Source organism: Nannobrachium achirus (genome assembly GCF_963921795.1).
Source record: "Nannobrachium achirus genome assembly, chromosome: 2".
NCBI classification, from domain to species: domain Eukaryota; kingdom Metazoa; phylum Chordata; class Actinopteri; order Myctophiformes; family Myctophidae; genus Nannobrachium; species Nannobrachium achirus.
Genome location: NC_137811.1, coordinates 54,256,080 through 54,271,076, shown reverse-complemented (window position 1 = coordinate 54,271,076; position 14,997 = coordinate 54,256,080). Strand labels below are relative to the sequence as shown.

Sequence of the window (14,997 nt, the reverse complement as noted above, 5' to 3'; positions counted from 1 at the left end):
GTTAATACTTTTCATTGGATAAATAAATACAATTACATTTTATTTTATTTTGGTCGAATATTTCTCCCCTTCTATAATACCAATTGGTATTAGAAATACTGATTAGTCACCTTTACAAAGACAAAGAGGTACAAGTTGTACCAAGGATCGTGTATTCGAGGTATGGTATGCAGCACAGGTAACAACATGGGTAGTGCCCCACAAAGATTTGCTACAATCCCCTGCAATATTCTTCTGTAAATACTTTCCTTTTTCTAGTTTTTCGAGTTTTATTTATAAAACCCACACTCACTTTCAAAACATTTCATGAATAGTGAAAATAGCCAATCTACAAGCCCGCAAGACTGTGAGCTTGATTTTGTGTGACGATGTCATACGACGAACTAGGACATTCATTTACAAAAAACAAACATAAAATGTTTAAATATGAAGATATCAAGATGCTGACTGCATTCACTGTGCATGTTTACTGTGGGCTCTGCTCAACCTTTTCCTGCTCACTTCAGATAATCAGGTAGATTTTCTGCGCATTCATGACAGCTTATGAAACATGCTCTACACATGTCTGTCAGCAGTGGTGGACAGTAATGAAGTACTGTACTTTACTTCAGTATCTGCATTTTTGGATGACTTTCACTCCACTATATTTCAAAGATCCCAGACGATTAACTTAATGTGCAACATTGTTTTCTCACTCAACAGTAAACAAACCAACACAAAGTTTAAGTGTATAGAGGGTGTATCTGCACATTTCTAAAGTGACAATTTAAGGACTTTTTAATACCTGCTCTGCAAAAATGTAACCTTGGCCAAATTGTCAAATATTAGAGGCAGAAATTGTGTGCCTCTATTTTCACAATAAAACCGTGATATACAAAATGTAATGCCTCAAATCTTAGTGCTCGTCAGGGTGTGGGGGTCCCCAGTTAAAATATGGTTATTTTGGGGGTCGCGGCCTAAAAAGTTTGAGAACTGCTGGTCTAGAGTGGATACGGTACCTGTGTGTGTGTGTGTGTGTGTGTGTGTGTGTGTGTGTGTGCGTGTGCGTGTGTGTGCGTGTGTGCGTGCGTGTGCGTGTGTGTGTGTGTGCGTAAATGACTGGATATGGCTCTAGACGGGATCAGACTAGTTAGATTGGTACAGGTACAGACACCAGGCTTTCCACAGGTACAGGTGAAAGCCTGGTGGTGACGCAAGGTTAAAAGAATGTAACACCCTCTGCAATGATGCACAGCCAGATGACCTACCAGGCGGCACCTGATGCAACCTGGGGGAAAAAAAGGACGCAGGAGGAGGGGGGGGGGGCGGGGGGGCGGCAAGGCACAGGAGGGGACTAGTCGGACAAGGGTGTGTGGGAACATATAGCTCAGGCGTTTGGCAGGAGGCCAACTATCGTAGCTAGCACACTAATTGTGTTTGCCCCGCACACAACCCCACCGTAAATAAAAGTCTTCCATGAACCCTTATTAGAATATTGACTGTTTTCAACCCCCACCCCGCCCCCCAAAAAATGCAATTAAAACAGATTCTATTAGGGAGGCGTGCGGGACGTGATCCCCCGAACAGAGGCACGGCCTATAATCGGGTTAAAGTGAGCGATGTCAGGCCAGTGTTTCCTTGGTTCTGAACTAAAGCCCTCACTAGGCTAGGATTAGTCCAGTCACATGAACCGGCACAGACACTGAACACACACACCTCAACGGAAAGGCAATTAAGGGCTTGTTCAGACCGCTGCCATTTTCCCCCCCGCAACGTTCCAATTCTTAATTTATGGCTCTGCTCTTCTCTCTGGCTGAATGTAGCATACAGTGAAACCACGCCCCCCCCTTGATACAACTCTATATAAAACAAACGTTAGTATTAACTCATTCTGTGCCTATCCCGAACATGTTCGGGATATGTTCAATCCAAAACATTTTTTTTTTTATTAATTGACTTACCCTGAGCTGCTTGTAGAGTCGTGGGTGGTCCTGGCTCGTCCTACGCTAGCCAGCTAGCCATTTTACATGGTCCGACGATATATTCCATTAAAAATGGTTTAAAATACATTTTTGAGACCCCCAATGTTCACCGAATGTTCAGCGCCGCTTCCGGAACGTAGTCCAGTGTGCCTATCCCGAACATGTTCGGGATTTTTAATGAAATGAATAAAATGATCCGAGGCCTTCTGAAGCCTGAGCCTAAATTTAAAATCCAGTGGTCCAAATCCTGGGGAAGCCATGCCGGCCGTGAGCCGCGAACGTAGCCGCGAATCGCCGCCGAATCCAATGAAAAACCACATCTTTGGAGGCCCATATCTCTGGATTGTGTTTTTAGGGATGTGGCGCGAGGTTTATTTACGGCGAAATCGCCGAAAAATGATCTTTAAAATGACAAAATGGGAATAGCTATTCTGTTAGCATTATCATCCGGGACCTTTCCATGACGTGCACGAACGTGAGCACGCGCGTCACTGCAACGTGAGTCCCCGGATGCTAATGCGCTCGCCTATGGGAGAAAGCCTGGCATTCTTTGGCGCCATCTAGGGGCTGGCACTGGTAGGGTTAATGAGATATGCCTACGCCACGTCACAGAAATAAAACAGAATGAGCTAATATTTAATGAGTGGCGCCAAAGATTTCTTTTCTACACAGAAAATGGAAGTTCACAGAAATAGCTACAGAGACAGCAGAAAGCTATGAAACCACAATCATATGGGCCAATTGAAACATATCATCGCTCCCTATCACAAGTGACTCATTGATATAATATATATTTATAGAAAAAGTGATTTTGTGTTTCATGACTCTTTAAGTACAATTTTGAGGTATTTGTACTTTACTTGAGTATTTCCAATTTACAATACTTTTACTTCTACTCCACTACATCTTGGATTCCAAATATTGTACTTGTCTTTTACTCCACTACATTTATTTGAAAACTTTAGTTATTAGTCACTTTGCAGGTGTAAATTATAATATTATAGAACACACATTAACCCACTTTAGCCCTATTTTATACCGTGGCTAACATTTAGTACTTTTACTTTTGGTACTTTAAGTACATTTTGATGCCAACACTTCCATACTTTTACTCAAATATATTTTGAATTCTGGACATTTACTTGTAACGGAGTACATCTACAGTGCAGTATTGATATGTTTACTTAAGTACAAAATGTGAGTACTTTTTCCACCTCTGATTTTAACCTTTCCGGTTCCTTAACGGTTTCCTCTTAACGGTCTTATTAATTAACAGTTCCCTTTAACCATCCCTATATATTTTTGTAATCTAAAGTTTGGGCTTCATTAAGATTTTTTATAAACACAGATTCAACCAATTCAATTAAATCCAATGTAATTTTAATAGAGTGTCAAAGGGAGGGGGGGAGGTTTGTGATGTAAATACAGTATGGCATACATATTTTTGTAGTGGTTCTTAAAGTGATGTCCAGGGACCCTCTGGGTTACTTCTGGGGGTTCCAAAAGGACCCTTACAGGCCTGTAACTGTGACTGAGAGTGTACAAATGGAACCAAATAGACCGGCTCTCAGAGTTATGGTCCTTGAAATTAAAACGTTGTGAGAACCACTGGTATTACAAGTGTACTATAGCAGTGTACATACCAGCCTGTCCTGTACGTCCAGAATATGTGTGTAGTGTCCCTCCCGGTCTGATGATTGGATACTTTGAGGATTGGTCAAGCTTCACATGATAATTCGACCCTCCAGATAAAATCATTCATTCATTCAGAATATATAAAGAATGTAGAATTCATAATATATAAAGAATGTATAGATCACAGAGTTCATAACTCTAGAATACATAGAATAAAAGTTCACCGCTTCACTTCGAACCGAGGTTTGATTTTTTTTCTCCAAAAAAGTGTACAGAAAGAGTTAAAATTGGGTTTTTATGTGGCCACACCCACCAGTTAATTAAAGTTATACTATGTAACTTTTTTTATAAAACATATCTTAAAATTGTCCTAACTATTAAATCGCTAAAGTTTTAGAACCCCCACTCCGTTCATTTCAGCCCCAAAAGCCTTTTCTTTATATGTTTTCTACTTAGCCTTGACAGGGGCGGGATTTCCCGGCAAAATGACATCATCTGCATTGGCCAATCACATTGCAGATCATACACACATGATACACTACCGGCCAATCACAGCGCAGATCATACACTGCCGGGCTCTCTGGTGGGTTTAGGAAACACGCCTTCAGGAAGTACACTGCAGTGTTTACACTGGTCTAGTCTAGCATGTAACTGCCCAACCGCTGCTCGTAGACGGACACGGGAGACCTCATTGAAAGCGTCTCGGCGAGGCGAGGCGGACGCGGTGGTCTGACGGCCCGGTCCGCGGCGAAAAACGGCCGAAAAAAGCAGACGCGACCGCGGTTTGCTACAGACCACTAGTTGAGCAACTTAAGGTGCCTCCACACCGAAAATACTACAGGAGACTTGTTCAAACTGTTCACAGACTGCAAAGAACTGCAAAGAACTGCAAAAAACTAAGCACATTGAATTTTCCAGCCGACTGTATGCCGACTGTAATTACTGTACAGTTTTGCGCATGCGCACTGTGTTGCCATATCGGCTCGTTACAAGCGACTTTGATCCTGTTTTCCTATAATGTTGCTAGTTGTGGGTTACTTTTGTTTGGGCATGTTTCTGAATTGTAGTTGCTTATTTGGCCTTGCTTTCAACATTCTTTTAGAAAATAGCTAATGTAATAGAGCTCAATAGGTGAAACTGGATGCTTCTTTAGGCCTTGTTTTCATAGACCTGGTCGCTTGTTTAACTCACAGAATCTGGCAACCGGGGAGCAGAAGCGGAGATGCTTCCTGTCCGGTGTTTACTTCTCCTCACACCAAAACAACACACATCACTATTACTAGCGTTGCCTTGGAGTTGATTAGTATAGGAAATTGAGAGTTGAGATTGTGAATATGCTATTTAGTTAAAATGTGCAACGGGAAAATGGCTCTGGCTTATTTAGGCTTGGTTTTGCTGCAGCAGTAGCAAACTAATGGTCCATTACAACTCGCTACAATTCACCGACATCCAGGGGCGACTCTACAAAACTGAGCAAGTCCAGTCTTCCAGTTTTCCGTCGATACTGGTCGATAGCGTTCCCGACCCGCTGCCGAAAACCTACCGATGAGCTCCCGTTCGGCAACAGACGCTTTCCGCCGCTATCCGCCGCCGATTCGGCCACAAATCTGTTTGGTTAAAAGTGGCCTTTACACAGTATAGCTTTAAGTATGCCTGGTTGCCATGGTGGGTAGTGACCCAGCTTAAGTTAGCCACACCCACATGTGTTGGGTGAATGGTAAAAGGGGAGGGGATGATTATATCCAGATAGAGTGACACTGTCTGTGTTTTTGGATCGGCACTTTTGACCCACAAGGTGGCAGCCTCGAGAAAGAAACACAAAATGCAAAGGGAATACATAATTGCTCATAACAACCACACCAGGGGGTCTAATGAAATACTGACAACCTCCTAGACACATGAAAACTAGAAAAAGTACAAAACTATGGCACCACCTCTTTAAAGGGAGAACCACCCATTTTCAACATTGAACTATGCCATTAAGAACCGAATTGTCCCATATCCCGGACACTTCAAAAAAAGTTAAGCTTCTTCTCATCTATGGTCTATAATAAACGTCATATTGATATCAACACATCATATCAACACTGATTTACACAGGCGCCCTTTCAGGAATTAGTTTGCACTGCTCACTTCGCACAGGCGCAAAATGAACGGTGCTCACTTATGGTATCAAACACAACACACGTGCATATCTCCTTGTATGGGCCGTTCTGTCTGTGACGTCCGCTGTTGTGATGTCAGTCTCTGTGTGCTTTAGTCTTGCGTGATGTTAAGTCTCTGCATACGAGACTGTATACATAGGGACATACACTCAAAGTAAAACATATGAGCTGTTAGCACCGCTCAAAAACAAACCAGGGGCATGATCAATGAAATATTCAAAAATACTATTTTGTTGTTGGTATTCTACTTTGAATAAATCTATTTGAAGAAGAGCCTAGTAGTGGGCTACTGTAGAGCACTGGTCTTGACTACACACATTAATTTCCAGTTAACTTTATTTTAAATTGCTAGATTATTTTCTAGTGTTGTGTGCCACCGAGGATAAAGGTTAAAGCCACAGGTCACAGACAATTACTGCGCAGTGGGTCAGAGGGTAAATCAGCCTGGGAATCAGCCTGGGAATCAGAAGGTTCAGTGATTGCGGCTACTCCATCACAGTGTATTTCAGCAAAACACTGACCACCACCTAACTGCACCCCTGGGCCTGGAGCATGCGCAGTTAAGCATCTGCCCACTGTTCTGGATTCGAGGAGCACTTTTTCTAGTTTCTACCAGAGTCGTATAATCAGAGAGTTCTGCCACTGTGGGGTCAGAAACAGCGCTGGTCACGTGGTTCATGGTCACTTTACCCCTCATAGACTCCAATGCATTCTGTAAACTTCCGGTTCACGGTTTGTCACTATACGCCAATAGATGTGTGAGTGAAAGACCTGGCCCCATGAAGTGAACGGGAGTGACGCCACTCTCTCCATACAACGCCCTGGTTTCTACCTATGCAATAACCCGGGCAACGGCAAGCTTGTTATCATCATGACATCACTGATCAGATCACTATACATGAAGCGGTAGCACGTCAAATAGGCTTTGCTCGATCGTCACCGGGCAACATCAAGGTTTTTGTGACATCACAATTTCACATATAAAAACGTTGATCTAACAAAATTTGTTCCAGACACGATCGATCAGCATACCGGAGAGGAATATTACTTGAGTAAAACAGATCAGACCCGACGACTGGCACAGCCGATAAGATGACCCTGAGGCAGCGCTGTTCCCCATATGGCAGGGCCCAGGGGAAAATCCTCAAGGCCTTATTCTGTTTAATCATAGTGGGGAGTCTGGGGATGATGGCCTACTACCTGTCTTCTACCTGCAAGAACAACGAGTTGAACAAGGACTGCATACGCAACTGTCACTGTCGTTGTCAGGAAGTGCTGTCTCCGATAGCATCTGACAATAGGCCTATGCGTTACCAACAGCCAAGCGCCCTGACTGGCCGTACGGACGTTGTCACCGTGACTCCCTGGCTGGCACCCCTAGTTTGGGACGGTTCGTTTGATTCCTCACTGTTGGACGCGATCTATCAATCCCAAAACATCACCATAGCGACCACAGTTTTTGCAATTGGCGAATATGTTCGTTTCGTCAAAGACTTCTTTGAGACCGCGGAGCGCCACTTCTTTCTGGGATATAGAGTCAATTACTATCTCTATACCGATAGGCCGGACAAGATTCCCCCCATCAAATTGGGCGCAGGCCGAGAAGTGTTCATTAAGCCGGCGCAAAATGCAGCACGCTGGCAGGAAATCGGAGCAGGCAGGTTCAAAGTGATCGCTGATTTGATCAAAACGGAGCTACAGAATACCAACACTGACTACCTGTTCAGTTTCGACTTTGACTCAAAGTTCTACGAACACTGGGGGGCCGAGACTTTAGGGCAGCTGGTTGCCGTGATTCACCCGGGTTTCTACACCAGCAAGCGCAGCGACTTTACCTACGAACGACGGCCCGCGTCGAAAGCGTTCATGTCCGCGGACGAGGGAGATTTTTACTATGCAGCGGGAGCCTTTGGCGGAGAATTGCCGTTCGTCCATCACATGCTGTCGACGTGTGACGACAACTTTAAGCTAGACGCACAGCAGAGCATCGAAGCAGTATTTCAGGAAGAGAGTCACTTTAACCGCTTCTTGTGGGTCAATAAACCAACCAAGGTCCTCTCTCCGGAGTACCAGTGGATAGTAGGATATGACAGAAGGCCCGACCTGAAAATAATCAGATTCAGTAGCGTCGACAAGGACTACACTGAGGTACGGCCAGGATGGCCAGGTAGCGTCGTAGGACGGCCAGGGTGACCCCTCAACCAAGTATCCGTGGCTAATAAAGGTTCCAATGACTTGCAAGCCCATATGGCCACAACAAAACAGAAAGTCTGCTGTGCAAGGGGAGAGCTCGTCTGCAAAACTGACAAGAGTACTGGGAAAGCAGAGGATATGGTGGATGGATTGCACCAAAAGCAAAACATAGGCCATTGTTAGCGCCACACTCTGTTGAAATCCCGCAGGAGGCACTCAAAGACCAAAGATGGGAAAAGCACTCACGTTCTGTACTTAACTCTTTGAGTGCCACCCCTTTCACCACTAGAGGGCGCCCAGTGGCCATAGAAAATCCCATAGAGATATGCTGGTATATGCAGAAGCCCTGCAGCCATGACTTGCCTGAACACTTTCCTTTGTGCATGTACAGGAAGAGGATGAAGTTAGCTTGAAGTTAGCTATTGGCTACCAAGCATTTTAGAAGCCTTATTTTCGTCAACTTAGCCATGATTAAACCTTGCACACCTCATGCATGGGAAAAAAACAGAGAAGAATGAGCTCTAAAAAATCCAATGCAATCCTGGATTGCATTGGAGTGGATTTGTGCAGTTTGTTCACAGCTTTCAAACAAAAAAATCCGATTGGAAATCCGTTCAGGCATTCTTGAGATAATCGCCATTATGTTTTACATGTTATGTAAACAAACATGGCTGCCCTGTATGTTAGATGGGGTTGTATGGGGGTGGAACATGCAAAATCGCGATTGAAATCATGTTCACTAGATTTGATGGGGTCCAAAAAAAAAATTTCAAAAAAAAATTTTTCAAAAAAAAAATTTTTTTTTTTTTTTTTTTTTTTTTATATCCCGAACATGTTCGGGATAGGCACTCTGGTATGCGATAAAATATCCCGAACTAATTCGGGATAGGCACTCAATGAGTTAAGTAAAAGTAAAAGTACTTGTGAAAAAAACGACTTTGGTAAAAGTAAAAGTACTCATTCCAAATAATTACTCAAGTAAAGAGTAAAAAGTACGTGCTTTGAAAAGTACTTTTAAAGTAAAAGTAAAAGTATTTTTACCGTATATTTCTAGAATTTGAAGGATATTAAAATTAAAAGATCCCCACCAAACATACGTCTTAACTCAACTAGTGCCAAAACCGAAAATGTTCGGTTTTTTAAAACGTATTAAGAAATGCCAAAACCGAAAATGTTCGTTTTTTTTTTTTTTTTTGGAAAAATCACATTTTGATCTTTAATCTGACAAAGATCCGTTGTTTTGCGATGTTGTCCATGTGCCTAGGACATCCAGTGAGCAAGTGATCACTTAGAATCCTATATCATTTATCAAGGATAACTGCCCATTTCTCTGCCTTTTATTGTATATTATACAAATGTATGGTTGATTTCTGTGGTGCACGCAGCACAGCACGGCTTTCGGCTCTGACAGCCAGAGGTGTCAATTGGGTATGAGAGGTGTCAATTGGGTATGGCAAGTTATGGCAGCTGCCATCCCTTGGCTACAGGGGAAATAATAAAATGTACTTTTCATTGTGTCTGTTGCTAAGGTATGGCAACATGACTGTTGTCTTGCATGCGCGTGAGGGCACGCGACCGTGCATGCAAGACACCAGTCATGTTGCCATACCTTAGCTTTTGCTGAACTGACGCCACTGCTGGCAGTGGCAGCAGCCCCCACCCCTGGGCACTGCGTGTGAACTCAGATTGCTTGTTGAAGAACCAAGGCGTTGTGGTCGCGTTCGCCGGTCACTGAGGTTAGGGTTGGGCCAACTTGGGGGTTAGGGTTAGGTTTATGTGTCGGAATACCTGCCCGTAGTTGGCTGCGGACCCCCGGAATTTTGCTCGTCTGTGGATTTCACGATCAGCTCGGATATCATCTACGCTACGGCCGTTGAAGCTGGTTCCTCCCGCATGCATATGGATACAGTCAGGTACACTACTAACACAAGTGGGTTTCTAACTGACTGAATGTAGAAGGAGGAGGATGGATCGCACAGTGGCAAGAGTTGATGTTTTCTTTATTCTTGCATTTGCATGGATGAGAAACAAACGTTTCGACTGTAAGCCTTCTTCAGTGTGTGCTTCTTCACTGTGTGCGATCCATTCTCCTCCTACATGTTGATCTAAAGGGAGCGCGGTGGTAACCAAAAAGTTTACTAACTGACTGAATAGCATAATAATCATTGTAGCACAGCACTGCACGCTGTTATCGCTAACGCTATGGACCAGAGCTATTGAGACTATTGATCCTGTTGAATTCAATCGCACGTTTTTTTTATACAAACTTGTATAAAAACCGCATGGTTGACGAGGGTCAAGTATCGCGTCAACCTAGCTATTCTTTTTCTTCTAACTGTATTAGACAATGACTATAGACTATGAAGGTGATGACATTCATTCAAAGACAAAATAGATTGTTTGTCATGAGCCTGAGCAAGGGACTATGTCCTGAGACGTAATATGTTCATCTGACTGCCAGGTGGCAGCATCGTTGTTTTTTTGCTTTTGTTGTTTTTTGTTTGGTTCAGATTTACACTTCTCAAGGCATGAACATGCAGGCTGTATATGCCGATCATTATATATATTTTTTTGAATAGGGGGCAGGTATTTATAAGAATTTATTCTTCTGCTTGCTCCTTTTCGTTCATGTGTGTGTACTGTAAAATATTGAAATTCTGAGTATAAATATAATATAACTGTAATGTACACTACATGTGCGAAACAAAAATAAATGAAATGAAATGAAATGTTCAAACCCCTAGCCTACGTGGTTCACCCGTCCCCTCCCGCCCCTCCCCCCCTGGCTGGCAGGGGGGTTTGATTGATTGATTGATTGAAGACTTTATTAGAAGTTTGCATAGGAAAAGGTACAGTTTCATGACGGTACAGTTCACTGGTGATCCATGAAAAGCCTAAGCTTATTTCCACTGGAAACCATTGAAGTATCTCATATAACATTGAATGACAGACAAATAGAACACAGGGGAACGTGAAATGATCCGTTCACTGAAATGAACGAGATTGCCTATCACTAACACAACGTGAGCTTGTAGATCTGCTATTTTGGCTTTGTCAGAACTAAGTAGCAGGGGCGGCATAGCTCAGGGGTGGAGAAACCGTTATTAGAACACGAAGGGTTCCCGAAGGGTTCCCAGTTCGAATCCGGGTTCCCCCTGAGTTAATGTCGAAGAGTCCTTGGGCAAGACTCTGAACCCCTAGTTGCTCCTGGTTTTGATTGATTGATTGAAGACTTTATTTGAAGTTTGCCTTGAGTAGGTTGGGCCTTCACTGCCTTGCATGGTTTCCTCTGCCACCGGTGTATGAATGTGTGCGTGAATGGGTGAATGTAATGCACAATCTATATAAAAGCGCTTTGGATAAAATCGCTATATAAATGCACCATTTACCAGTTAGTAGCCTCGCGCAACGCGTTGTGAGCTTGTAGAAAATATCATTGATCAATCTTGTAAAATAGCCGATCTACAAGCTCACAACGCGCCGCGACGCGTTGTGAGCTTGTAGACCTGAAAATGGTAAAGGCAGCCCCAGCCTTGAAGCCTCAAAAGTCTAGTATCTCCCCCAGATCACAAAAGATGTCTCTTTGGTCTAGTGGTTAAGTTATTGGACTTTCGCGTGGGAGACCCGGGTACGAAGCCGGGTGGGGAAGTTCAGATCATCTCCGTTACATATATATATATATATATATACAGGGTGCACTTTTCGAACAAATGGTATAATTTTTCTTTTCCTCAAAATGCATTTACACTCAGCAACCACTGTTATTCATACACTGAATTCTCAAAGCCCAGATAGGAAGAGGTGCAGCAGTTTTTACTATTGTGAAATAAATGCAAATGTCTGTTCTGCTCTCTTTGCCATCCAAGCTCACAAGAGCTTGGAACTCAAGAAGGGTTCAGGACTGGCCCAGGCAAGGCCAGTCTAATAAGATAATTTTTTTACCAGACTCGAACTTATGACCTTCGATATGAGAGGCAAGGAATCTATCAACTGAGCTAATGAGTCATAAATATGTGATTCTAACATGTAATAGATATACACAGATCTGCATTATTTGTGTTTTATATATGACGTGAATGACTAAAACTCAAACTAAGTGAGATAAACCATGATGTTGTCTTTCTTGGGTTCACTGATGCTCAGCAATTCCCATTATACAATTGGTATAATTATAGTTTCACCAGACTTGAACCCACAACCTCCCGTATCAGAGGTGAGTGCACTATCGACTGAGCTAGTCTGTCATAAATATGAAACTGTAATATGTAATACATGCACACGAAGATCTGCATCATGTGTGTTCATATATGACATGTCACTTAGACATGTGAATGGTTTCCTGGCTTGTGTGGTTGGTCGTATGTATATCAAACAAGCCCGACAACCATTATTGGGTTCAAATCTCAACAATGAAAATATATCAATATTATATAGTGCTTTTCTGAGAACCCAACATCGCTATACAAATGTTTGTCGTAGCTACATTTTGCAATGTTGGTGCATTCACCAGCAGATAATTTCTCTCTCTCGCATTCTCAGAGTCCAACTTTACTAAGACAATGTCAAGTTCGAGTTCATGTAGCTACATTGGTAGATACATGAACTATAGGTCGCAAGGTTATGAGTTCAAATCTGGTCTGAAAATAACACAGTTCAATATTCTTAGTGCTAAATTAGTGGTAAATTGATGGTTTATTTGAACAGTACAGAGGATAAAATATATGTGTCATGTCAGGGTGAGATGGAGGCCCTACAGGAGATGATAAAAAGCATATTTCTCTCAAGAGTTGAAAGTATATTGTGCGCGTGTGTGTGTGTGTGTGTGTGTGTGTGTGTGTGTGTGTGTGTGTGTGTGTGTGTGTGTGTGTGTGTGTGTGTGTGTGTGTGTGTGGGCGTGTGTATGTGTGTGCTCACCTGAAGTATGTCTGTTTTTGACAGTCAAATATATGTATATGTATGTACATATATATGTGTGTGCGTGTGCGTGTGTGTGTGTGTGTGTGTGCGTGTGTGTGTGTGTGTGCGTGTGTGTGTGTGTGCGTGTGTCTGTCTTATCTATCTTTGTAGAAGGCGTGTGTGTGTGTGTGTGTGTGTGTGTGTGTGTGTGTGTGTGTGTGTGTGTGTGTGTGTGTGTGTGTGTGTCACAGTGAGTGAAGCGTTGATGCCCCCTGCTGAACTGCACACAGTGCAATGATAAAGTTATAGTCAGTCAACACTGACATCTGGTGGAACCCTTTTAGTTGTACAGAGTGTAGCAAAACCTTGTGTCAAAAAGTCCTACCTCTTCGCACTCTTTTGCAGATTACGACAAAAGTATACAATATTACAAACTCCTGTTCGCCAGCGTTAGAGAAAACTTTCTCCACTTTCCAACGGTGTGCTGCATGTTGAAAACGGCTCAGAAATCCCCATGATTTCAGCGTCATAAACTTATTTTTTTTCAAATGGCTGTATCTCCTTTTCTAATTCCCAGGGGACATTTTGGGGCAAAACGCTTTGCGCTCTGCGGCCGATAACTAAAAAAGTATACAATATAAACGATCACTGTCTTTTGCGGCTGAAAGTACAAACCTGAATCTTCAAAAAAAAAAAAAAGTTTGCTCATATATGACTATTTTTGGATTCTCTGTGGCTCTGCAAAGTTGGGCCAAAATGGTAAGAAAATGCCTGGCACTTGCTACCCACCCAATTAGAAAAATGGCTGGCACTAAAAGAGTTAAAACTGGCCCAGAATTGGTTTCCTACTATGATGTGAAATCTAAATGCAGCAGTGTTTTTTTTAGACTGAGTACCAGTTATAGATAATATTTGACTCTCCAAGAACAATCATTATTATTATAAAAAAATATATGTATATCCCACGATTTTGTAACCCATTTTTTAAGTGCCAATTGACCACCAAGTAGGCCTACACCATTATGACTGATGTTAAAATACAGATAAGGTTTCCTAATAAGAATGTCGTTTTCATTGTTCAATTATAATTACTAGTCGGCGTCCTGGCCAACTCGGGAACAATGTAAATAGGGAATGAATGTCCCGCTCTTTAATGCAAATCCCATTATACCTGTTGTCATAGGATCCGTTTTGACCATCTGTTTGCGTGTGTCCATTTATGCCCATATATGGAGATATCTGTCTGTTTATGTCCATGTTATGCCCATATATGGAGATCTCTGTCGGACCCGTTTTGACCATCTGTTTGCCTGTGTCCATTTATGCCCATATATGGAGTTATCTGTCTCTAAGCGTCCATTTTATGCCCATATATGGAGATCTCTGTATCTGTCTGTCTGCATCCATTTTATGCCCATATATGGATATCTCTATATCTGTTTGTCTGTGTCCCTTTATTCCCCATTATGGAGATCTCTGTATCTGTCTGTGCCTCCGACTGTGTTGCAGACACAGTGCCGGTTCCCCCTTTAATGCAAACCCCATTATACCTGTTGTCATAAATGGACACAGGCCATAATGTTTGCCTGTGTCCATTTAAGCCCATATATGAACATCAGAACACGTCTATATGTGTCCATTTTTTGTTGACTCATGTGGCGTACGTGATGTCAGAGCCTTTTATGAAGTGATGTCACAATGAGTCAGAGCTTTCGCCGATTTCCTCCGGAACAGCCTGATGTCAACAATCGACCCCGCATAAGGAGATTCCGAACGTTTCGCGCCGGTTCGGGAAAGCCGCGCGTCGGGTCGGGTCGAGACCCGGCACTGCACTCCGTGCCGCGGCGGGGAACGCGTGTGCCGAATACATCTCACATCCACAGACAGACAGATTTCTGACTGTTATACTTTAAGATGTTTTGCATGTCTGTCAGAGGACCCCAATGTAAACAAGCCATGCAGACTGTATGGATGATAATCATACAGTAGTGCGTTTGCTATGCGAACTGCTAATCAAGTATTCAATCAATCAATACAAACAAACGCATGCATGCACGCGCATGAGGGCACGCACGCGCGCTCTCTCTCACTCACACACACACACACACACACACACACACACACACACACACACACACACACACACA

The 14,997-nt window shown here is 42.9% G+C and overlaps 1 protein-coding gene across 1 annotated transcript; it reads left to right on the top strand.

The window, feature by feature from the left end:
• Positions 1-6,853: 6,853 nt before the first annotated feature.
• LOC308298976 (globoside alpha-1,3-N-acetylgalactosaminyltransferase 1-like) lies at positions 6,854-7,954 on the top strand (the record flags this gene model as incomplete). Its single annotated transcript, XM_080742694.1, has 1 exon — positions 6,854-7,954. The coding sequence occupies one exon, from the start codon at positions 6,854-6,856 to the stop codon at positions 7,952-7,954; it is 1,101 nt and encodes a 366-aa protein (XP_080598820.1).
• Between the last annotated feature and the right edge of the window lie 7,043 nt (positions 7,955-14,997).